The sequence below is a fragment of the Monodelphis domestica genome, chromosome 2, assembly GCF_027887165.1.
Source record: "Monodelphis domestica isolate mMonDom1 chromosome 2, mMonDom1.pri, whole genome shotgun sequence".
NCBI lineage: Eukaryota > Metazoa > Chordata > Mammalia > Didelphimorphia > Didelphidae > Monodelphis > Monodelphis domestica.
Window position 1 is genome coordinate 267,654,426 of NC_077228.1, and position 26,506 is coordinate 267,680,931.

At 38.5% G+C, this 26,506-nt stretch overlaps 1 protein-coding gene across 1 annotated transcript in view; it reads left to right on the top strand.

The window, feature by feature from the left end:
• The window catches only part of LOC100025825 (uncharacterized), a 54,158-nt gene extending 35,499 nt beyond the window's left edge, over window positions 1–18,659 (top strand). The window contains exons 6-14 of the mRNA XM_056814702.1: window positions 9,508–9,612; window positions 10,046–10,393; window positions 12,391–12,672; window positions 12,840–12,998; window positions 13,290–13,310; window positions 13,402–13,428; window positions 16,268–16,294; window positions 16,563–16,589; window positions 17,983–18,659. Coding sequence (XP_056670680.1) covers window positions 9,508–9,612; window positions 10,046–10,393; window positions 12,391–12,672; window positions 12,840–12,998; window positions 13,290–13,310; window positions 13,402–13,428; window positions 16,268–16,294; window positions 16,563–16,589; window positions 17,983–18,659 — 1,673 coding nt within the window. The remainder of the gene's footprint in view (window positions 1–9,507; window positions 9,613–10,045; window positions 10,394–12,390; window positions 12,673–12,839; window positions 12,999–13,289; window positions 13,311–13,401; window positions 13,429–16,267; window positions 16,295–16,562; window positions 16,590–17,982) is intronic.
• The last annotated feature ends 7,847 nt before the right edge of the window (window positions 18,660–26,506 follow it).

The window sequence follows — 26,506 nt, forward strand, 5'->3', positions numbered from 1 at the left end:
TGGTGGGGGCTGGCCCAAACAATACGTGGTGGCAACAATGGCTGTGAGCCTTGGAGATGACTATGACAGTGGTAATAGCAGCTTTGGGAGCTCTCTGCCCAGATATGGTAATTGGGCAACTGGCAAGAAAAAGGTTACTGGGGACTCCTATGCTAGCACTGGGCACAGGATAGGGTGCTTTTTGGCAACTCCATTGCTCATCCCCCTTCTGCATCAGTTCTAATAAAGGGAGGAGCACTTTTGGTTACAAGTGAGCATGGATCTGGAGGAACAGAAGGGCTTGCAGAGGTCCTGAGAAACAATAATGCTTGTGGTCATAAGGGATCAGGGACCATTCCTCGGTGAGGACCAGAGTCCAAACCAGGAGAGCAGTGACCACAACTCTCCCTGGATCACATCACCTTGGAAGCGCTGAAAGTTCCCAAACACCAGAATTAGCTCTGAAAATAGTGGATAAAAAGATGAGTTTGAGTGAGCTGGATTTCTTTAATTCAGAGTGGAAACCTCAAAGAGAATGATGGGGGAAAAGGAACTTCCTAGGGGTTCTTGGGAAGGACAGTTGGACCAATGATCACCCTTTGGACAGTCCTGAATAAGGAAGGTTGTCCAAGGAGCTTGCTCTGAGAATTGGAGACGATCTGGTGATTTATTACTTGGAAACATCCTAGTATCAAGATAGAAAGTGGTTGACAGAAGAGTGGTGTTGCAGTTCCTCTGTTTCGCCAGTGGTGGCAGGAGAGAACAACAGCTGAGTGGAGGTGTCAGTAACTTCTGACAGACTGAGTTTCATCTGAGCAGAAGGAAGAAATCTGATTTATCTTTCACTGTTTATAAGTTTATATTTTAGTTTTAGGATAGAAAGATAGCTCGTTTTGGAATTAGATCGACAGTAAGAGCAGTTAAGTCAGCCTTGATTTTGGTCAAGGGAGAAGAAAGTCTTTTGTGAGACAGATTTGGGGGTGGTTTTAGTTAAGATAAATTTAGATTTAGGGAATTACATTTCCTAAACCTTTCCAAATTCAATATCTCCATTTCCTTTTTCCTATCTCTGCTCCTGTAGAAGTTAATATAAATAAATAGGTTTTCTAGAAAGTTATCTCCAGTCAAGTTCTTCAACTACTGGTCCAACCAATTCTCAACTCCCAACTCCCAACAACTGAATCTTCTGTAGTTTACTAATAGACTATTAATATACACCAATTTAATAACAGGTCTAACCCCAAACAACACCACCCCACCAAAAAAACAAAGAAATAAACAAACCTAAAATCCCCCAAATATCCAAGTGAATACTGAAGACTAGTGTAGATTGCAAGCTTATCTCCAGACCAAGAGCTCTGAGAGGAAACCTTTGCTCTTCTCCACCTACTCACCTATGTTGTGCCTGTCTTCCTTCTCTCCATACTTTGTACCTTGCTTCTGTCCCAGCTTCCATGTGTCTGTCCCCCATTCCACAATCTCTTATTCTGGTTCCTCCAGCCTATGGATTTTCAGTTGTTATTAAGTAACCCTTTCTTAAAGTTGTGTTCTCAAATGTATTTAAGCTCTTCTGTTCCTCATGAGTACCCTAGCACTCCCTGATGCTTAGAGAGACTCCAGGCAACAATCTGCCTTCCTTGATTAAAAATTCCTTATTATTATAATTTTGGCAGTTCTTTTAAATTCTGGTTGATATCCCTTCATGTTAATGCTGGGTTCTGCTTCAAAGCTAGATGAGACACTGTCTCATGTTTCAGGTTTTTTGTTTAGTCTTTTTCAGAGATAGTTCTAGCAGTCTGTCAGTTTTTAGTTCTTCCAAGGTGGAATGGTCTAAGGAGAGGTATGTTTACTTCTTTCCTGGCCTGTGCTCTGGTCTGTGATGGACCACAAGCAATCTTTTCTTCTCTGGAACTATGACCAAGATTTCTACTCTCAGAAACAGAAGAAAAACAACTGCTCAATCCAATGAGTCAATGTGGATAAGACTGGGGATATAGACTCTAAATGATCACCCTAGTGCAAACATCAATAATATGGAAATAGGCTTTGATCGAGGACACGTGTAAAACCCAGTGGAATTACACATTGACTACAGGATGGAGTTGGGGAAAGGGAGGGAAAGAACATGATTCTTGTAACCAAAGAAAAATATTCTAAATTGACTCATCGCTACTCTGCTGTGGCCATAAACACTGGGGTGCTAGTTCTCCTTCTTACTCTGGGACTGTGATCCCAAGACTGTAACCCAGATTTGGGTATGGGCAATTCAACAAAATCCTGGAATCAGTGTCAGAAAAGAGGATCTGGTAAACTCCTGACCAGTGATATAACCAGTTTACAATCTGTAGGGTAATAAATCTGAAAACCATTGCTACCATTTCAGTTGCCTCTGTTGAGTCCTGAAATGAAACAGGACTGAAACAGAAATGAAACATATAAAGAGAAAGTCAACTTTCATGGAGATTAAGAGGACTTGAGCCTCTGGTATTGTAAAATACATTGTACAATGGGATATTAATGAGTGTCCCAAGAGAGAATTTTCTGCAAGGGTTCACAGGAAAGAGGGATACATAACAGAACATTAGGGGAAGGGGGGTTTTCTGGAAGCAGTTTTGACATATTTCTATTAAATTTGAATGGTATTTGATAATAGTTTAGGACTGATGTATGGGAGGTCACTTAGTTTTGGAGCATCTATTTCAACATTTTAAAGTTTATTCGTCTGATGGTCAGGTCAATTCAAAGAAACAAAAGGGAAAATCGCCCAATTCAGAGTCATGTCTCAAATTCTTCATAGTTAAGAACAGATGCAACCATAAATTTCTGATGCATGCAAGAACTTGAGGGAAAGAAGAGACGATTAGAAACTATGAGGCAGAATAGAGTAGGGATCCAGAGTTTCTATGGGTTCTTAAAAACCCCAAAGTCTGAGCAGGTCTTAAGGTAGGACCTTTGCCGGACTTCACTCTCACCCCAGTTCAAGAGACCTTTCCTACTGACTTTTTAATTTGTTTTAGGCAAAAAAATTGTTTCACTCCATCCTTTTGTGGGTTATGCTCTTCCAGAATTAATTTTCAGGTATTATTTTAAAGTTCTTTGGAAAGAAGAAGTTGAAAGAGTTCAGACTAGATTCTGCTATTTCTCTGCCATCATATTTCAATGCAATGACCATGTTACCTTAAAAATACTGACCATATCAAATGCATTAATTGGTTTTGCTTCTCTATAGACTTTTGTTACAAATACTTTTTTCTTTTTCACTTTTCAATGAGTGAGGAGGTGGAAGAGAATAATAGATTTTTATTAATTAAAAATTATTAAAACAAAAAATAATAGTGCACTTAGATTTAACAAGAATATAGAAAAGCATTAATTTTAAGCACATCCTCAATGACAACAATTCAGTAAAATTACATTCAATTACAGGCTATTAGTTTCAAATCAGATTTGGGGATTGGCCTATCTATACAACAGAAAGGGTGTGTTCTGTCTCTTTCTGTGGCAAGGCCAAGCAAGACCTGCCACACATCTCTATTGAGGGAGGGAAAACAAAATCCTTCCTCAGAAGTGGCTGCCAGGGAATTGACATCTCTTCCCCTCAGTCCTTTGCTCTCATAGGGACTCAAAAGGATATAGACTACTTAACATCCCCTGGGGAAAAGGAGAGAGAAAGGAATTCATCTTTCCTTTTCCCTGGAGTTTATTTGAACTCCTGCTCCAGTTTCATTCTTGGGAGAGAGGTCCAACCATTTACTCTCTTTCTACTGAGTTACCTTAATCTCTGTTTCTGTGACTACTTGGCACTCTCAAATTCTCTACTGGTATTACATCTTAACCAGAGAGACAAACCTACAAACCAACCAACCCTTTAGTATAAAAAGAAGGATCCCCCCCCCCTTTTTTTTACAATACCTTACAGGAGACACCTAGATGGCTCTGTGGATTGAGAGCCAGACCTAGAGATGGGAGGTCCTAGGTTCAAATATGGTCTTAGACATTTTCTAAGTGTGTGACCCAAGGCAAGTCACTTAACCCTAATTAACTAGCTTTTACCACTCTTTTGCCTTAGAACCAATATGCAGTGTTGATTCTAAGACAGAAGGAAAGGGTTTAAAAATATCTTACTGGATAAACAATTGACCTGGAAAATAGATTCAGAAGAGATAATCTAAGAATCATTAGAATACCTGAAAGCCATGATCAGAAAAAAGCATGGCTGCCATATTATAAGAAGATATCAGGTAAAACTTCCCTGATATCTTTGAATGAAAGGAAAAAAATTTCAGCTGTTTTGACATATTTCAGAGGCAAGACTTCCTTGAGCCCCACATTCTATCAAGCACCTCACTTTGACTGCTCTCCTGGCTCCCATAATCTAGTCTCTCTTCTGTCTTTCATAGTGTGGCAAACTTTCTGTAGTCCTGGCTACTGATTGGGTATGTGCATAATTACATAAATCACTTTAATTAGACCCCCAAATTAAGGACTTGTTATAGCCTTATTTTTCCTTTACTTAGAATTTTTATACATAAGACTTTGATATTCTATATTTCACCCAGAAGTTATTTTTTTCACTTTTATTTTGATTTTTCGATGTTTTTGATTTTTCTTGCCAATTGATTCTTAAACCTCATAACTCAGTCATGCATCCCTAAGAGATCCTTGTGTTTTTTTTTCACCATCCTCCTCAGGGAGGAATGTGTAATTATCCTATAATACAAAGTTTAAATTCTTTTTGGGAGTAATTTCAGGAAAAGAGACATGCTACCTCTCTTAATCCAGAAATTGAACTGTTTGGAGAAGGTGCCCTGATAATTCGCTATACCAGAAGATCTAGAGTCAACCTTGGGATGTAGTAATTTGAACTGTGTGGGGTTGAATGCATTTGTTTTGTATGTATACTCTTATGCCGAAAGGGACTGCCAATTGGCTTTTTGTCAATGTGCCTAGCAATCATTGCCTTTGTTCTCTTTTCCTTTATTGTAATTTAAACGTTGGTTATGTTTACAAGATCTATTGGAGAAACAGGTCTTCCAAGAAATCTCAGGAGGAATGTATAATTGGAAATCTTGTGCCTTTGAACTACATTTCCCAGGAGCCTACTGACTTCCTATCGTAACATGCTGATGTAGACAGGAGAATAAATAGGATGTTCTTCTGTGGCTAGAGCTCTTTGTTTCCTTTTGATGACTGTGGTGGAGTACAGGGTTTTTGAACAGGGAGATTAACCATGGGCATGTGTATTTTATTTTGTTACCTTTTTATTTTGTCACCACTAATGAACATTAACAAATCTTATATAATATTTGAGATTATTTTATATTAATTTTAATTTTTACAAGGGATAGTGGAGTGGAATAAAAACCAGAATCCCACAATATACTATCTACAAGAGACACATTTAAAGCATGGAGTCATTCACACTGAGTAAAAGTAGAATCTACTATGCCCCAGCTAAATTTAAAAAAGCAGGGGTAGCAATCAGTTTATTTTATTTTTATTTTTATTTTTTTTAAACTCTTAACTTTCATCTTGGAGTCAGTACTGTGTATTGGCACCAAGGGAGAAGAGTGGTAAAAGCAAGGCAATGGGGGTCAAGTGACTTGCCCAGGGTCACACAGCTGGGAAGTGTCTCAGGCCAGATTTGAACCTAGGATCTCCTGTCTCTAGGCCTGACTCTCAATCCACTGAGCCACCCAGCTGCCCCTAGTAGCAATCATTTTAGACAAAGCAAAGGTAAAAAAAATGGATATAATCAAAAGTGATGAGGAAGAAATTATATCTAGATAAAAGGCACTATAGACAACAAAAAAAATATCAATACTAAACATATATGCTTCAAATGGCCCAGTTTCAAAAAGGGGAAGTTGCATGAGTTATAGAAGGAAATATATATTAAAATGTTACTAGTAGAAGACCTCAACATTTCCCTCTTAAAAATAGATAAATTCAACTAAAAAAATAAAGAAGTTAAATGAGATAAATAGAACTTTAGAAAAGCTGGATATGACTAACCTCTTGGGAAAATGGAATAGAATGGAATACACCTTTTTTCTCAGTAGTACATGGCATCTTTACTAAAACGGACCACATAATAGGGCACAGAAACCTCAAAACCAAATGCAGAAAAGCAGAATTTCATTTCATTTCATATAATGTAATAAAATTATATTCAATAAAGGACATCAAAATGAAAGACTAAAATTTAATTGGAAACTAAAAAGTCTTATCCTGAAGAATGAATGGCTCAAAGATCAAACCATAGAAATAATGAACAATTTCTTTAAAGAAAATTACAAAGGGGGAGGGGGTGGAGGGCAGAGCCAAGATGGTAGTGTAGTAGCAATGAAATTCTGAAACTGTTCTGAATATCTTTCCAACTAAAAGGTGTCTCAAAATGACAGGAGTCAAAGCAAGACAAGTGAGGAGGCTCTCCCACTGAATACAAAGTGAAAGGTAGGCAGAAAGAGTGGATTTCCTCAATATAAAGGAGAACCGGGGGCAAAACTACACAAAGAAAAATGCAGAACACCCCCCCCCCCTCAGTCTTCTCTTCCAGACACAGAACCAGGGCTTGGGCAACTCCAGGATCCTGGAATGCAGGCTACACCAACAAAAGAGTACTAAAGACTCATCCCTGGAAATCCCAGGCCCTGGAAGTGAGGAAGAGAGATCCACAGCATTGGGTGCACTCAAGCCTCTGAGATAGCAGTGAAGATAGGCCTGGGGCAAAACCCTGTGAGCCAGAAGCTAAGACAGAAATAGCCAGCACCTTGAAGATCTCCTAGTCCTCAAGTGGGAATATGAGCAAACAACAGCAAAAATTCTTAACCCTTGAAAATTTCTTTGGGTAAAAAGGGCAAAAAAATAGAAGCAACAGGGATGAGAAATAAGGAAACATATGCAAAATCTCCAAAAAAATAGAAATTTATTGTAAGTTCTGGAAAAATTAAAAAAGGAGTTCCAAAATAAAATGAGACAGGTAGAAGAAAAATGGGCAAAAGAAATGAATGTATTGTCAAATGGAAATAGATCCAGAAATCAAATAAAGAAAACAACAGATTAAAAGCCAGAAATGACCTACTGGAAAAAAGGCAAAAAATTCCAATGAAGAAAAGAGTGCTATGAAAAGTAGAATGGACCAAATGTAAAAGAAAGATCAAAGGTTTTGGAATAAATTCAGTCTTTAAAAATTACTATTGACCCCATGAGATATCAAGAAACAATAAAACAAAATCAAAAGAATGAAAAAAATAGAAGAAAATATGAAATATCTCATTGAAAAAACAAATGACCTGGAAAATATTTCTAGGGGACACAATTTAAGAATTATTGGACTACCTGAAATTCATGAACAATAAAATTGCCTAGACATCATATTACAAGAAATCATCCAAGAAAACTGCACTGATGTTCTTGAACAGGAGGGCAAAATAGACATTGAAAGAATACACAATCACCTCTTAATCCCCAAATGAAAACACCTAGGAATTTTATAGCTAAGTTCAAGATCGTCAGGCCAAAAAGAAAATACTTCAAATGGTCAGAAAGAAACAATTCAGATATCATGGAACCTCAGTCAGGATTACACAGGATCTAGCAATTTCCACACTGAAGGCACTGAAGGCTTGGGATATGATATGCCAGAAGACAAGAGAACTGGGTCTACAACCAAAAATCACCTTCCCATCAAAATTGACCATATACTTTCAGGGGAAAGAATAGACATTTAATAAACTAGAAGATTTTCAAGCATCCCTGAAGAAAAAGCCAGACTTAAACAGAAAATTTGATGGCTAAATACAAAATTCAAGAGAACCATAAAAAGGTAAATAAGAATGAGAAAAAATTTAAGGACTTCAACAAGGTCAAATTGATTATATTCCTATATGGAATGATGACATCTGTAACTCTTAAAAATTGTTATCATTGGGGGAAGATGGGTAGCTCAGTGGATTGAGAGCTAGGCCTAGAGACTGGAGGTCCTAGGTTCAAATCTGGCCTCAGACACTTCCTCAGACACTCTGTGACCCTGGGCAAGTCACTTGACCCCCATTGCCTAGCCCTTACCACTCTTCTGCCTTGGAACCAATACACAGTATTGATTCCAAGACAGAGGGTAAGGGTTTAAATAAAAAAAAATTGTTATCATTATCATAGTTGTTAGAAGAAATATACATAGACAGAGGGTGTGGTATCAGGCTGTTTAGAATAATATGTAAAAAAACTAGGAAAAAAAAGAGAATTGTACTAAGAGAAATGCAAAGGAAGAAGTAAAATGGGGTAATTTATACCACATAAAAAGGCACATGGGTGGGGAATACTATTACAAGGAGGGAAGGATGAGAGTGGTGACAGGTAATATTTAAACCTTACTCTCATTGGAGTCAGTTCAGAGAGGGAAGAACAGCTAGATTCATTTCCTTCAAGCCTGAACTGAAATCAACAACTTCAATTGACCTTATCTTATTGTAGATAATTTTACAATATCATCAGCAATATATTTGATTGTAGTCCAGAGTTCCTTTACTTATTTTTTTTTGCCCTTTCATTTTCTGAAGGAACCCAAGAGACTTGAGGAAACTAGTATTGCTCTGGAGAGAAGTTCCTTGCATAGATTTCCTAGATACCTGACCAGGAAGGAATTACAACTTCAAACTGGGGAAGTGCGGGAGCAGTAACTCCTTCACTGAATGTAATAATGTTCCAGTCCTTCCATAAGCAGTGAAACCAAGATGTTCCATAGTTTCTTGCTAATTATAAGGAGAGAAAATGTGAGTATTATGTGGTGACGCTGAGTGGTGGAAGTGGGAAAATGAATTGGTGAAATATACAGAGAGGAGAGAATTTCTAAGTGACTTCAGTTATGAGGGGAGGGTGACTGTGAAGATCTACAATGTTCAAAATGGCAAACAATGGAGAGTATCAGTTTTTTTTTAAAGAAAGGTGATGCATATTAACATTTCAGCTTAATCACCAACCAGGAAAACAAGTAGGAACAAGTTATACAGATTAATTATGGGTGCAGAGAGCACAGCACCACTCAGATCCATCTGTTCCAAACTACTTAACCTCAAAAACACCTTGTAAGGAGAAGCTAGATAGAATAATGGTAGTAATTGAAGAGGCTCAAGTAAATCTTTTTAATCTATTCCTTTCTTTCCCTCTACTTCTCATGCTCTTGAATAAAATGTGAGAACACTTAATTATGAAGGAACAGGTCCTACCACTTTGAGTTTTCTCTTCTTAGCAGGGACTTTGAGAACGTTTCTGTTGTTTAGTCATTTCAGTTTTGTTCGACTCTTCATGACCCCGTTTGAGGATTTCTTGGCAAAGATATTGGAGTGTTCCTTTAGTTAATCACTTTCCTTTTGATCAAGAACTATAAGAACTTATCAGACTAGGTGGGCAGTTGTGGTAAACAGTCTTGATTTCTGTTTTTGAGAATCAATAATTTACCTTCATGCTTTTCTTGTATTCCAAAGTTAACTCATTACTATTTATTGATTAATTGGTCCTGATCTCTAGTTTCCATGTTTGGAGCTCTGAGGAAGATGATGGGTTTTCTAAGATCCTTTCTAAGCAGATGCCTCATTTCCCTCCTCATCCTACAGATGACTGTGTGTGTTTCAGGTAGGAATATTTGTCTTTTTCCTTCTCAATATGTCTTTATCATATGGGTGAAACAGTTCAGATCAGTCACCAAACAGAAAGCATGGAACCAAATGTCTTATAGAAGGACTGTCAGCTCTACCTCTTTCTCCAAGCTCCATATAGTAGATCATTGGAATATTCCCAACTTTTATGGGTCCTTCAAAGAACACCTTGTAAAAACATCAGTCTAATAGGATGGATTAACAATGCTAGTGTCATCTTGGGAAGAAAGAACAAGTCTTTGAAAATAAATTCCTTTAAAATATCCACCCATTCCTTCTCAGAGATCCCAGAAAGAATGATGTCACTTCCCTTCCTATCTAAGATGATTGTGGGGACTAATAGGAGTGACTATTTCCTTATGAATGGATTGCTTACCTTAATCTCTTTCTGATGTTTCTCACGCTAACAGAACAATTTAAGGTACTTGGACCCACTGGACCCATTGTGGCCATACTGGATACAGATGTCACACTACCCTGTCGCCTCTCTCCCTTGATGAATGCAGAGCACATGGATATCAGATGGCTTCGCTCCCAGTTCTATGAAGCTGTATTTGTGTTTCAAAATGGGAGGGAGCAAGTTGGAGAACAACTGGTGGAATACATGGGGAGGACAGAATTTATAAGTGACTTTATTAAAGAGGGGAGGGTAGCTGTGAAGATCTACAATGTCAAAATGTCAGACAATGGAGAGTATCAGTGCATTTTTCAGGAAGGTGATGCATATGAAAAGGCTGTTTTTGAAGTAAAAGTGGCAAGTAAGTGGTTGTTTCTAAAGACCTTTTTGTTACTAATGAGTTCAACTTCCTCCCCTCCACATCTTTTGCAAAATGTTTTAAGATTCAGTATCATATTTTCTATCTTTTAACAGTAACCCCAAGTTCCATTAAGTCTAGTGTTATTTTAGGTGCAAGAGTAGCTATGGCACTGTTTAAAGAAATATTTGATTTGGTTTTAGGAAATCTCTGTTTAAGCCAGAGAACTTGGGCAAGTCGGTGACTAACTGAATCTCATTTCTCTTATTTGTAAAATAACAATAAGGTTGTGCTCCCTAGCAAGTGTAGTTAAGACTTGTGAAACTCAAATGAAATGATACCCATCAAGATGGTTTGCAATGCCAAAATACTTTGTACATATTTGAACTATCTGTTTTTGTTATGAAGGGATACAGAAGCCATGAAAAAGAGCTCTCTTTCATAATTTTAACCTCTGAGTTTGACCATGTGTCCCTGGCAACCTTAACTTTTCCGTGACATATAATTTTCTATCAATCTATGTACATCCTAAAAAACCAACAACCCTTATCTTCTGTCTTAGAATTGATACTAAGGGCTAGGCAATTGGAGTAAAGTGACTTGCCCAGGGTCACACAACTGAGGTCATATTGGAAACCAGATCCTCCTGACTCCAGGTCTGGCTCTTTATCCACTGTGTTTCTTAACTGTCCTTTCTTCTTAAACATCTTATTAAAACAGTTGAGAAGGATGTGCTATTTAAAGTAACATAGCTGTCTTCCTTTACTACTCTAATATTACTCACTTGCCCACTCCCATATCCCCCACATAGCCCTGATTATCACTGTAACACAGACCAATGTTTCTCTATCTCTCTTTTGAGGGAGGGTAGGATAAGACAATACATTTCCCAGACAACTTCAAATACCTTAAGTCCTCTTCTACTCCAGGTACCATTAACAGAGAGAAGGGAAATGTTCAAGGGGTTCACGGGAAGAGAATTTATATTCTTATCCTGCCCTGTCAGGAAAGAATAAAGGGACAATGGACCAAAATGTCCCCATCACATGAGGGCCTGTTTATTATTTAGAAGCTAATTAAGTTATAAATTCATAACATATAAGTTATAAATTATAAGTTAATTAAGAAGGCAAAGCCACTCAGAGAAAAGGGGGCACATGAAAGAAAGGGCAATTTTCTCCACTGCTGTATAGCTTCACTTTCTTCAGCTATCTCTAAGTTGAAACAAATTTGAACCTAGGGAAGATCAGGAGTAGAAGGAATAAATAGGAATTTAAGGAAGGAATAAAGGAATAAAAGAACCACATGGTTATAATTCTCAGTTTTTAAAATAAGGAACATATGCACATCTAGCATACTACACCTAACCACAGTTAAGAATGTTCTTTTAGAAAATTTCACTCTGTCCCTTTCTTTTTTTAATGGGTATTGGCTCCAAGGCAGAAGAGTGGTAAGGGCTAGGCAATGGGGGTAAGTGACTTGCCCAGGGTCACACAGCTAGGAAGTGTCTGAGGCCACATTTGAACGTAGGACCTCCCATCTCAAAGCCTGGCTCTCAATCCACTGAGCCACCCAGCTGCCCCCGACTCTGTCCTTTTCAAAGGATTCCATGACCCATCTCATAGTTGCCTAAAGTCTGAGAAATAGAGAATATCAGTAAAAAGTAGTAGGTTCTAGCACTATTTACCAGCTCTGACTCTGGGAAAATCCTTTTCCCTACTATCAATTCCAATATTCCTTTATGTTTAATTGGGAATAAATTCATTTAGTGAACTTGAATTTATATGATGCATATTATTTGACAGGCATAGTGTTAAGTGCTGGTGATAAAAAGGAAAGCAAAAGACAATCCCTTGCTCTCAAGCAGCTCAGTCTAATGGAGCATAGTGTCAGTCTTTTCCTTTCCTTTTCTGAAGCATTTCTTTTCAAACAGAAAGATAATTAATCTTGCAAACATGGTGATTTCTGATCACAAGAAGGTCAATGCCTTCCTTCTCTAGGTTTAGGTTCTGCTCCTCGTTTCCACTTGGAAGGGTATGAAGATGGAGGAATACGACTGGTGTGCAGTGCAGATGGATGGTTCCCACAGCCCCAGGTGCAGTGCAGAGACAATAGGGGAGGGAAGTTATTCTTCCTCTCTGAGACTCAGGCCCAAGATGAAGCTGGTTTCTTCCATGTGAAGACATTGATTGTGGTCCAAGACAGCTCTGTTAGGAATATATCCTGCTCTATCTACAACCCGCTCCTGGGTCAGGGGAAAGTGTCAACCATTGACATCTCAGGTTAGTTCTCAGGCTTTAGGATATTTGTTTAGTTTTTCTCCAAGTTATTGTGCTCTCTTTATTTCTATAATTAGGGGAGGTGGGACAAGGGAAGGAACCATAGTGGAGGGACAAGGACTTATAGGTGGTATATGTCTGACCTAGGCTTTCTTCCATCCTTCTGTTAGAACCCTTCTTCCCTAAGACATCTCCCTGGAAGAAAGCCCTGATTGGGATAATTCCTGTGATGGTAATTTTTCTTGGAATCAGTATCTTTTTCATCCTGAAAGAAAGGAAGAAAACAAAGAAATTGCTCCAGGAAAAGGAGGAGGAACAAAAATACAAAGGTAAAGGAGAAAAGCAAAGCAGGGGAATGAACAAGAACTTTGTCTTCATTTGTGGAATGATGAGGACCAAGTAAGAGGAGAGAGAGGGAGACAAAAATGATACAAGGGGCAAGGAAGATTCTGGCTACTCCAGAAAGGATAGCACCACGATAGGATTCTAGAGCAGGGGAAATTGGTGTTTTTAGGAAGGTTTCTTGGATCTAGGAAAGGATCACTCTTATCTGGTATTTAAGGAGCAAAAACCTGTCCTTTCTGCAGAGCTTAGGTTTATGTAATTTCTTTCTCTTTCAGATAATCTCAGAACAGAGCTTGGTAAGTTCAACTTTCCCCCACAACTGAATTCAGCTTGTGTCCCACCCAGGACCAACTTCAGGATGATTCACTTATTATTGTTGCCTTTCAGAAAAAAGGAAGCATCTCTATGATTCAGGTGAGTAATTCTCACTTTCTCTCAAGTAGTCACTCTTTTGGACTGCTTTTTTCCCTCTCTGAGGGACATTTACATCCGCACGAACACATAATTATCCATATATGCACACACAGTTACTACATCCACATTGCCCCTGGTATGTGGTGAGAAAATTGGATACAAATTAGAGCATGTAAATGCCATTTTCTTTTTCATTTGTTTTATTGATAACATGTCTTTTATACCACAACATTTTTATCATGTAATCTTTCAATCAGAAAATCAATTAAGGAAAATCTCCTAGCACAGTGACTGTGTATCATGATGCATGCATAAAATGGGTCCACCATGTAATTCCCTAGATCTCTACTAGAATTGGAAAATATTTCAACATTTGTCCTCTGGGCTAAGATTGGTCTTTGCTTTTGAAGTGGGTTAACTCTAGCTTTTAGTGTTTGGTTATAGTCATTACTTATAAAAGTCTCTTGTTTCATCTTACTTTACTTAGGCATCATTTCAAACAACTATTCCCATGTTTGCTCACCTTCCTTATGACTTCTTTGAGTTGAAATAGTATGACATTGATGTACCACTATTTGCTTAGTTTCTCTTCAAGTTATGTGTATTCTATTTCCAGATTTTTAGTGCCATAAAAGTGATGCAATGAATATTTGTATATTCATTTATTTTTCATTTTGTTTATTCATTTTATTTTTGTTTTTGACACTTCGATACTTCGCCCAATAATGGAATGGCTGGATCTCATCATCTCTGTGCTAAACTATTACATTGGCATTCTAATTTATTGTCTCTTCCTTAAGTCTCTCCCCACTCTCCCATCTGCCTCCAATACTACTGTTTCTTTTGGTCTCTTGACATGGGTTAAAGCCAAGATCTGGGTTTAAGGATTCACTGAGGGGCTCTGGGCTGTGTTGTAACTGCAGGTTGAGGATAGTGAGAATATAGTTAAGATTACTCTAAAAGAAAATTGGGGTGTGAGTGAAGAATAATTATTATGGGGCCAGGGTGTCATAGGCACATCAGATACTTTGGGAGAGCTGTAGTCATGCCTTATTAATCTATACATTATGGGACTTAAATTGAGAGGAGGACATACTTGAAGGGTAAGGCAAGCGTTGTCATTAAAAAAGGTGCATTCAAGGTCAGCATCACTCTGTGTGTGTGTGTGTGTGTGTGTGTGTGTGTGTGTGTGTGTGTGTGTATTACCCAGTAAATCACACAGATGGCTAAGATAGGGGATCAGAAGCAGAGATATGTTGGAGGGTTAGAAATGGATCAAAACAGCCTTGGAAGTGATGTGAGGGCTACACAGTTTGGGGAGCCTTGCAGGGGTATCAGGTAAAAGTGGTTTCTATGAATTTCAGGTGCCTTATAGCAAATGCAGCAGTTGGTGAGGTTAATAACCCAAGCAATTACTATAGCAAGGTAGATATAATGGTTCAGTGGTTCCATTCCGTATCTCCTATAGTAGCCTTAAAGAACTTAGAACAAGTCCCATCCGGCAAGGGTAATGGGCTGCCAACATGTCAGCAAGTTGAAACAAGGGACTTAGGGGTGTTTGGGTTGTGTTGAATCTGGCATATGGGGAGAAGTAGGAACTGTACATGGGAGAATTCCCTGAGGCAGATGAAGAGCAGAATCACTGGTCATAAGCACATGATTATTAGTTGTGCACATGTATGCATGCAGAAAGAGCGCTGGAAGTGGATAAGAGGGAATGTGCACATGCTACGAAAGAGTTTTGGTAGCAACCAGTTTGGTAGCTGAGAGAGAGAATCCTTAATAACCTACCAAAGAGTTGATCCTGAACCAGGTTAGAGTCTTGGTGCATTTCTTGAAGTTCATCTTTCAGCTGCTCCATTGGACCACCCTTCTGGGCAGTCCTTAGAGGTTTAGGCATAAGTAGGATTGGGCTTTTCAGGATGCTGCTAGTATATTGGGCTTGATCAGGTCTCATGTTACTAGATTTTACCCTGGCTTTGGTGGACATTGCTAGGTTGGTTCTGTCCTGGTTAATTCTGGTTGGACTATTGCTGATATCAAGGCCTGGACATCAGACTATCCCCAGACATTTCCAAGCATGTGCAGGGCAGATCTGGCATTGTCAATTGACCTCCAGGATTGACTTGGTTGTCTATGTATACATTGATGGTTCTCTTGGTCCCAGGTCAGGTCCAGAACCGATGCTAGTTTCTGGGGTGAGGATGGGTAGTAGCTCAGGTGAGGGAGAACTGAAACTATGGAATTGGGGTACATATAAGCTGGTTGCATGACCAAAAGGGAAAAGGATAGGAAGGTAATTAACCCTAGCACCAGGACTCCAGGCAAGGCAGGGTTGGCAGCTTGGTTCACTTAAGAAGAGGGCAAATAGGATCTCTAGGAGTTTAGGTTATGATGTCCTTCCAAGAGCCCAAGATCTCCACCCTAGCCAGGGGACAGGACCAGGGTTTGTGGGACCCTGGAGGTGGTATGAGGGGTTCCTATAAGAGTTCTTCACCATTGAAGGAAAGTCTATGGGGTTACTTGGGATGATAGTGGTACCTACCAGGGTGGCCCAGGAAGAGGGAGGATCATCATGGGAAGGTCAGGAATAGAAATCATTGTCAATGCTGGTCCACAAGTGCTGTCATCAGAGGCCATCTGGCTGGGGTAGTTTTTGGTGCTATGCATAAAGCCTGACCAGGTAGAGACTTACAGTGACCAGAATTGATACTATTGGAGGTAGGCTGGTTACTGACTGTCTAATTGTGCCTCTTATTGTTCCAGTTAGGTAAGTATAGATATGAAATAGAGAAAGGAAAATTTTCACAGATGTTCTCATTTATTTGTTTCCTTTCAGCCTGGAGGAAGGCCCACATATATGTTGGTGAGTCTCTCCTCTTCCCCAGGACCATCATATCTCCTATTTCACAAGACTTTTGCCTTTTTGTTAAATGGGAGGCTATGACACATAGATATGATTCCTGGGAGTGGGAGGAGTATTCAAAGTAATGGTAGCAAAGATGGGGGAACATTTTTCTGCCCTCAGGCAGTTCAGAGCCTTATCTCACCTTTAATTGTGTGTGTGTGTGTGTGTGTGTGTGTGTGTGTGTGTGTGTGTGTGCACGTACACATGCATCTGTGTTCTCTTTCAGACTGGAGAAAGCAACATTTTCAGGCATGTAAGTAATTTCAACTTTGTCTTCTGGACTCCCATTCAATTATATTAGGCCAAAAGATTCCATTTTCTTTTTTGATCTGAAGGAGATATTCCATTGTTGTTATTTGAAAGTTTGCAAGGTAGCTAGATGGTTTAGTGGATTAAGAGCCAGGTCTAGAGTTGGGAGGTCTTGGGTTCAAATGTGGCCCCAGACATTTCTTATCTGAATGATGTTGGTCAAGTCACTTTATCCCCAAAGGTCTAGTCCTTACTGATCTTCTGCCTTGGAACCAATATACAGTATTAATTCTAAGATGGAAGATAAGGGTTTAAAAAACCCCAAGAAAGTCTGAATCCCCTTTCTCTGCAGATTACTATTTATGTGTCATCAAAATCCTTTAGTTAAAAAATATAAGCCAGTTTCTTTCTGTTCTTTCCTAAGAGAGATTGAGAATTGCTGGTTAATTTCCTCTGTGTAAGACTGAAGACTTATGTTACCCATCTCTCCAGTCTTAATTGCCCTAGTTCTGTGATCCTTTCCTCACAGGTCCTTTAGACACGGAGGCAGTTTTCTTCTTCACCATCTCACGCTTTTCTCTTGTTTGTTCTTCCACAGTATACTTTCTTCCCCAGAACACAAACACCACTTGCTAACTCCTATCAATACTGCAAATATTCTCCAACTGCTTTTGAGAGAGGCTTGGTGGGGATGAGGACATTTAGCTTGCAGAGAAGCACAGGCTGAGGCATGAGATCTCCTGTATCTGAAGGCCTGCTTGAGTGCGATGAGCATCCAGTTCTTGTACACATTCATTGGGGAAGAGGAAAGCAACTTGTATTAAAGTCAAAGAGATCGTGGTTGCACAAAAGGGGCAGAAAGGGCGCTAGAATGAAGGCTGAGGGAGGATGCAAAGATTCTGTGGAGTCAGCAATGGTCTCACTGTGGGACTGTCCCACTGATCCTCGCACACTGCATCTCTTTAATCCTGTACCTTGATTCTAGGCTTCCCCCAGGGGTACAGAATAGAACATGTTCTTCCTTTCCCCACTAGCCCAAGCTATGGAAAAGGGATTCAGGAAAGAGAAAGCAGGTGAAGGAAGGGCACAATAGGGGGATTTTCACTGGACTTAGCCTTCCTGCACTGTCTCTTTTGCAAAGGCATTTCATAATACAAGTTTTAGCATTGGATCTCAGCTGCTGAGCTCTTCAGATGAAGGTGGCCACTGTGCAGAGAGGAATCTGTGGCAGGGACTCATTCGGGAGAGGCTGGGAGCCAGTCAGACAGGCAACAGCCCAGCTTCTGCTGAAGGCTCTGAAAGGCCTCTCTGTGGTGTTTCCTTGGTCCTAGGTTCCTCCTGGCCCCTAAGCCACGCTTTCTCCTGGACCTGTATTGACCTTGTGTCTCTTTCTGCAGTGAATGTGACTCTGGATCCAGCCTCTGCTCATCCTGGCCTCGTTCTCTCTAGGAACGGGAAAGTCATGAGAGTGAAAAATGCAAGAAAGATTAAAGAAGAAAAGTTCAGTGTCCTGGGCCAGAAGTCCATCACCTCCGGGAGATATTACTGGGAGGTGAAGGTGGAAATGGAGGTTGGGAATAAAGTCACTTGGCAGCTTGGAATTTGTAGGAACAGTGCAAGCAGGAGTGGGTGGTTCAGAGAGTCCCCAGAAAAGGGGTTCTGGGCCGTAGGATGCAGTGAAGGGATATTTCAGCCAATGTTTAGTAAACAGTCAGTGGCTCCATCCCTGGGGAAGCCCCCAGAGCAGATAGGCATATTCCTGGATTATGAGGCAGGAGACGTCTCATTTTACAACATGACAGATGGGTCTCACATCTACAACTTCCCCCCAGACTCCTTCTCTGGCCCTGTGCGCCCATACTTTAGTATACAGACCCTCGATACATCTTTCACCATCTGCGGTGTGTCAGACAGACCTGAGAGCATCCCTGCCCCTTCTCTGGAGACCCCAGGGACCGCCCAAGAGCAGGAAAAGTTTCTTGGTGACAAGAACAAGGCTCTGGAGGAAGAATCTACCCCAACACAAAGTCATTCTCCGCCTCATTATAAGCCTGTCTCCCAGCATACCAAGTAACTGAGCTCTCTGTGTCCCGTCTTCTAAAAATTCACCGGATCACTCAGTTTCACCAAAACTTACTTCAAAGCCTTCACCCTATGAGTAGAGAACCACATGAAAGAAAAGTCTTTTCTTGGATTGTAGGGGGGGTAGGAGCAGGATTATATATCATTTAATATATATCTTGGGCAGCTAGGTGGTGTAGTGGATAGAGTGTCAGGCCTGGAATTGGGAAGGCACTTTGTGAGTTCAAATTTGGCCTCACTAGCTGTGTGACCCTGGCCAACTCACTTTACCAGGATTGCCTCAGTTTCCTCATATGTAAAATGATTTGGAGAATGAAATGGCAAAGTACTCCAATATCTTTGCCAAGAAAAATCTAAATAGGGTAACAAAAAATTGGAAATGACTGGAAAATGACTGAACTACTGAGCTCTTATGCACAGGCCCCAAAATAGAGAAAGTCCTTTGTTCTTATCCTCTTTACTTTTTTTTTTTGAAGCTTCCCAATATTAGTGAATGTGATCATAGTAGCAACCTTACTTACTTCATTGTACCTACAGGTTACTATAGATGCTCAAAGATTATGCCAGCGGGACACAGGATTTGGTATATCCTAACATTCTGCAAAGCTTAAAGTTAATTTGTTTCTTCTCTGAGAAGCAATCTAGTTAAAATGTATTGTAATGCAAACACTAAGTTCAACATCACATCATGAATTATTTTAGTATGCAACCTCCACACACAAACAAAAAGAAACAAACATTAGAAATCTGTCATCTAATTTTTGGAGTGCTGGACAAGTGGGGAAAGGGCGTTTAGTCACAATTTTGGGCCATCTATAAACAACAAGAAGTTATTTGAAATATGAGATTGTCATATTCTCTTATAACAATGACCAATATGAATGTATGTTTATAATTCAGATCAAATTGCTTACCATATCTTAGAGGAGGGAGGGAAGGGAGACAATTTGGATCTTATAATTTCAGAAAATAATGTTGAAATTGTTATTACATGTAACTGGGAAAATAAAATATCGGAATAAAAAAACTTGAGATTCTCTCTGAGGACTAAGAGGAGAACATGGGCTAGAATCACAGAAAACAAAATGGATGGATTGTGATCTCTACTTATTAGAGGAATCCTTATGTCCTCTGAAGTGTTGAAGAGGCCACTCACTGTTCCATGACTGTGCTTGAGTGGTACATAGAAGAAAGAAGAGAAAGTCATCCTCTTGGGCTATTTGGAATTTTGATAGATGAAAATAATTCGAGGCCTTTCTCTGCAGAGAAGTGAGAATCAAGTATATGCAAATGTGTTACTTGTGTGGATCTTATGTAAGCTGGAAACAAACCAAAAAAAAAAAAACCAACCCCAAAACTCAAATTTTTAGTAGTAATGTCTATTTTGAAGTAAAATAAAAAAAAGGCATTCTCTTTTATTTATTTAAATAGGGGGATAATTACAGATTATGGAAGGTTGTTCTCTGAGTGTCCTCTCCTGGGATAAAAGAGAAATATTGAAGTAGAGGAAAGTGAAAATCAAGGCTGTCAGGATAGAATGGAACAACAGATTTAGAGTCAAATTTGGAATCAGAAGATATGTTCTAATCTTGACTTTCTTTTATTACTTGTAATTTTGAGTAAGTCACTTAATATTTATGAGCTTCATTTTCTTCATCTGTAAAGTAAAGGGGCTGGGTTAGGGAGCCTCTATGGTCTCTTCACTTTCTATATCATAATTCCTTTAGGCTACCTTGGTTGCTGCTTTTATAAGAAATTGGTAGTATACATAGGGCCACCAGAAAGCAGCAATCTTTCTGTAATTGTCAGGTCTTGGGTTAGTGTTCCCTCCACATCTGCCCATGGTTGGGACCTATTATACCCTCTGGCACAACAGAATCCAAGGCACTGTAAAATTTTTTCTTTTTTGGAGAAGATGGATGGCCAGAATTAGCAAATTCCCACCCAGAATGGGGCCAGAAATATCAAGATATAAAGCAAGGTTCTTAGTAATAGCTTAATTGTTACTTAACTTAAAAACAAGATGTCTACAGGCAGCTATTGATGTCAAGAATTGGAACAAAAACAATTTAAGAAGAGCCAGTTGAAGGTGAGGTCTGGCATCAGGCTGTAGAGGTTAGGTACTAAGGTAAGCAATGAGGGACTGAATGGCCAATGGTTTTTTTTATTTTGGCCCATTCTGCTTTTTGGAGGGTTTTGGACTTAGAAAAAAAATCCGTGATTGTGAGTGTTCCATTGCATTCTCTATTTTCTTGAATTCATTTCACTGGGCAGCTCCCACTGAGATTGTCTTCACCAATTTCCATGGCAATGGCCACTTTGAATCAGGGTTACTATCAGAACTGATGCATCATGGATACATTAAAGTTCTAGGAAAAATGTAATAGCTATGTGGGTCCTAGTTGTTCAAAGGGCTCTACCCTCTCTTCTCTTACTAAATTACTTTGGTAGGATAATGGTTTGTGGGTTAATAAAAATCAAAATTTCCATATACCACACTACTTTATTTAAAAAAAAAAACCTTTACCTTATGTCTTAGAATCAATACTAAGTATTGGTTCCAAGGCAGAAGAACAGTAAGAAGCAGGCACTTCAGGTTAAGTGACTGGTCCACAGTCTCACAGCTAGGAAGAGTTGGAGGCTAGATTTGAATACAGGACCTCCTGTCTCCAGACCTGTCTCTCCACTGAGGAGCCACTTGGCTGTCCCTACCCCCTACTTTTAGAAGCAATCACCCCCAGCTCAGATGGGTCATAAGTTTTCTTTTGTATCTAGAAACAATGAATACAGAAGGATCCCTTAATGACAACAAGTGAACACATGTATCTTGGTCCCTAGACTTAGTACATAACAGTAAATATTAATTGACTGTATAGAGTCTTGTATTGGGTGCTTTGAAGGATGTAAAAGAGGAATGACTACATTGTATATTTCCTCAGCAAACTGACAATCTGTGTGGAGAATCAAAAAAGAAGTATGTGATGAGACTGAAAAATAATAATGGATAGGCATATAATTAAGTATATCAGAACATAGTGATAACAATTCCTCAACTTATGTAAAACTTTACAAATGTATAAGGAAATTTCAGATACATTATTTCATTCAGTCCCCCCAAAACCAGTATAATTTAGGTAGGCAAAGTATTTTCTCTCTGTGACAAATGAGAAAATTGGGTTGTAGAGAAGTGATGATTTTTCTAAATATCTTAACATCTGGCTATAAACAATGAATTGGTCTCTAGGCACATACAAATAAAACTAGTAGTGAAATAATTTTTAGATTCGATTTTGGAATCATTATATGATCACTGAGAAATTAAGGGGAATTCAATTCATTAAATATTTATTAATATACCAGCTATGTGGTAGGTTCTGAGATCAAAATGAAAGTATACTTACTTTAAAAGAGGTTATAGTTTACTAGAGGGAACTGATGTATACATAGAGAAGGCTAATAAATTGTAGAGAATTTTAATAGTCTGCATTTTAAAAATTTTCTAGTTTTTCTTGATGTTTTTTCTTAGTATCTCATCTTCATTCCACTGTCAGAACCTCTCCCTCCCCTCTTTTTCTCTGATATCTTATGTGCTTGAAATTTCCCATCATAGAAATTCATTTGCCAAATCCATTTCATTTTATTTGTTTGCATCTGAATACTGGCCTCTGAATATTCCTTGTTGTTTGACCTTAAAGTATATAAACAGAAAATGTATGAAAGGAAAATGCACAGAAATGACTGACAAAATAAAAAAGTAAATAGTATATAACTTTATTGTAAAATTTTAGAAAAGTAATTGATACCTAGGAACTGACATGGGTTCATTGAATAAATAATCTCAATGCAATTGTTTGAATTTGAATCCTGACTGTATTTACTCCTAAGAGGAAGGTCCCCAAACAAAGATGAATCACAGAATTTCAGTCTTTGGAAAAATGTCAGAGGATATCTAGTCCAACCCTCACATGTACAGAAACTGCCCTCTACAACATTTCTTATAAGAGATCACTTAGCCTTCACCTGAAGACTTCCAGTAAGGAATCAAACCTCATGAGTGTTCAGACAATTTCATGTTTTGATTTCTTTAGTTGTATGGAGGTGATTCTCTAAAACAAAGAAATCTCTTGCATATGATAGCCCTCCAAAGACTTAGGTATCATAGGATCATAAGGTCAAATCCATATAAAGCCCAAAGGAACACCAGAAGTCATCTAGTTCAAGTTTCATTTTACAAATTTAGAAAGCTGAGACTTGGAGACATTAAGTCATTGGTCTAAGATTGCACAAATACTAAGCAACAAAATTGAGATTTAGACTTTTGTCATCTGATTTCAAATATAAGCCTCTTTTAAAAAACATGATTTTAAAATATTCATTAAAATCTTTTATTTAAATTCAGAATTCTCTCCCACTTTGCAGTTAAAGAGACTTTGCAGTTAAAGAGAATGAGAATCCCTGACCTTCCTTAAATTAGAACACAGATATTAGAATCAATTGGTATTTAAGACCAAGGAAGTGATTACTCTGGGATTATGTTATTTATATATTTATAATACTATATATTACTAAATATATTTATATATATTATTAATATAAGCTTACAAGTCAAACTAATGCATTAACTATCACACGAATATGGTATATTTATTTCCTCTTTCTACTATAACTCTCCATAAGCTAGCATTTTGCAATGAGGTGTGACTCATTAGTGGGGTCCTTGCCTTCTGAGAGCATTTAGAAAGTCAGAAGGCAATGCCCTTTGAACATCCCCACAGAGGCAGGTCTATGGGTCATGACTTCTGAGCAGGTGCTTTAAGCAGAACTGCCATACAAGGTATATCTCCTTACCGTATAAGGCGTAGCCACCTAACCATCTAGGGCATGTCTGGGGAACACGAGTGGCCTCCAGTCCTGTGACCTGTCCTCTGGAGGTCTAGCAGGAGGAAATGTAAGGTCTATAACTAGTGGAAAGGTCTCATTCAGTGGTGTTAGGTGTGAGGAAACCTAATGATCTAGCTTTGCTGAGAGATATTGGTCTCTCTTGATGTACCTGTGATTGGCTTGGAGTTTGCCTCTTTGCTTTCTTTCCATTTGGATGACAAATGTTCATCACACAGTCATTCCTCCACTCACGGAGAAGGCAAACAATATATCAATTATACATATGAAAACATGCAAAACTAATTGCAAAAAAAAAAAAACCAGACAAGAAAATTAAAGAAAAAAATTCTTTCTAACTAAACTCAGACTTCATTAGTTATCTCTCTGGAAACTAATTATTTTTCATTATAAATCCTTCAGATTTTCTTGAATCATTTTATTGATTACAATAATGAAGTCATTTACAGTTGATCATCCTTACAATATTACTCTTATTGTGTACAGTGTGTTTTTGATTCTCTTCATTTCACTTTGTATCAATTCTTATCAATCTTCCTAGGTTTTTCTGAAACCATCCTGTTCATCATTTCTTAGAGCACAATAGTATTCCATCACAATCATATGCCACAATCATATACTCTATTGATGGGATTTAAATTTTTTAAAGTTAAAACTAAAATTTAAGATTTTAATTTTAAAATCTTTGCCACCACAAAAACAGCTACTATAAATGTTTTCATATAAATAGATCCTTTCCTTTGATCTCTTTAGGATGTAGACCCTGTTGTGGTTTGGCTGGGTCAAAGGGTATGCATCATTTCAAAGCCCTTTGGACATAGTTCTAGTGTAACTGGAATTTTAACCAATAAATAAAATGAGACTATTTCTCCAAGTCTAACATTATTTATCAATAGAGGCATGTGATAAATTAGTAAAGGATGTGTCCATCATGTATGGTTCTTTATGGAAAGATAAAGAAAAGGAAAATGTCAGAGTCTTAAAATAGAGTTGTATCTTCCTTCTGATTGACCTGACAGTATATCAGTTGGATCTCCCCTGGTAGTCCTGATGGTGGATATTTTAAAAGGACATGAACTTAGAGATCTCAACTACTCATCTATTACTTCATCTTAGGGAGGGGAAGCACTACTCTTCAGGTGGATAGATCCCTACAGCTTCATTAAGATGGGAAATGTGGCCAACCTGCCCTCCTCTGGTACTTTAAGAAATGGAATGTCAGTTAATTTATGAGACTCAGTTTCCTTTATTAGTCTTTGGCTAGAAAAACAAAAATTCTTTCAATCAGATGTTCACTGACTCTTTCCTGCATTGTAGACCAGGTCACTTCAAATCAAGATGATATGTTTAAGCAAGGACAATAGGACATATGCTTGAGGAATGCCTTGGAGAGGGTGGATTCTTATTTATAGATAAAGAATAGAGGTGTCTGCCCAGCCTTAACAAAGAACAAAGGTCTCTGCCCAGTTAAATGCATTGGGGTTTGAAATATCCTCACTTTCAGAGGCTGAGGTTTGAGGGAATGGATTCATAGAAATATTGTTAATAAATAATATAATTTAACATTAGCTTTCCTTAGTTCCAAATTATTTTCCAGAATGGCTAGATCAGTTCAAAACTTTACCAATAGTACATTAGTGTCCCAATTTTTCACATTATTTTCATTTTCTATCACATTAATGACTCTGGTAGGTATGAGGTGGTACATCAAAGTTGTTTTAATTGGCTTTTCCCTAATCAATAATGATTTAAAGCATCAATTCATATGACTCTAGATAGCTTTTATTTCTTCTTTTGAAAACTGCCTCTTTCTATACTTTAACTGTTTATCAGTTGAGGAATGGCTCTCATTTTTATAAATTTGATTTAATTACCTATATAGTTGAGAAATTAGGACTTTAGAAGAGAACTTGCTGTAAATATGAATCCTGCCACCTTCCAGTTTCCTGTTTTCCTACTCATCTTTACTACATTGATTTTGTTTGTGCAAAATCTTTTTTACTTAATATAATCTAAAGTATCCATTTTACTTTCCATGATCTCTTCTTTGGTCACAAATTCTTCCCTCATCTGTAGATCTGTAACAATTGAAATTCTTCTTTTCTTTCGTTTTTTTTACTTTTAAACATTATTTTATTTGGTCATTTTCAAACATTATTTATTGGAAACAAATATCATTTTCTTTTCCTCTCCCCCCTCCCACCACCCCTCTGATAGCCAACGGGTGATTCCACTGGGTATCACATGTGTCCTTGATTCGAACCCATTTCCATATTGTTCGTATTTGCATTAGGGTGTTCATTTAGAGTCTCTCCTCAATCATATCCCCTCAACCCCTTTAGTCAGGCAGTTGCCTTTCCTCAGTGTTTTTACTCCCACAGATTGTCCTCTGCTTGTGGAGAGTGTTTTTTTCTCCTAGATCCCTGCAGATTGTTCAGAGACACTGCATTGCCACTAATGGAGAAGTCCATTACGTTCGATTGTACCACAGTGTATCAGTCTCTGTGTACAACGTTTTCCTGGTTCTGTTCCTTTCACTCTGCATCACTTCCTGGAGGTTGTTCCAGTCTCCATGGAATTCCTCCACTTTATTATTCCTTTGAGCACAATAGTATTCCATCACCAACATATACCACAATTTGTTCAGTTCAGCCATTCCCCAATTGAAGGGTATCCCCTCATTTTCTAATTTTTGGCCACCACAAAGAGCACAGCTATGAATATTCTTGTACAAGTCTTTTTCCTTATTATCTTTTTGGGGTAAAAACCCAGTAGTGCTATGGCTGGATCAAAGGGCAGACAGTCCTTTATTGCCCTTTGGGCATAGTTCCAAATTGTCCTCCAGAATGGTTGGATCAATTCACAACTCCACCAGCAATGAATTAATGTCCCGACTTTGCCACATCCCCTGCAGCATTCATTACTTTCCTTTGCTGTCAT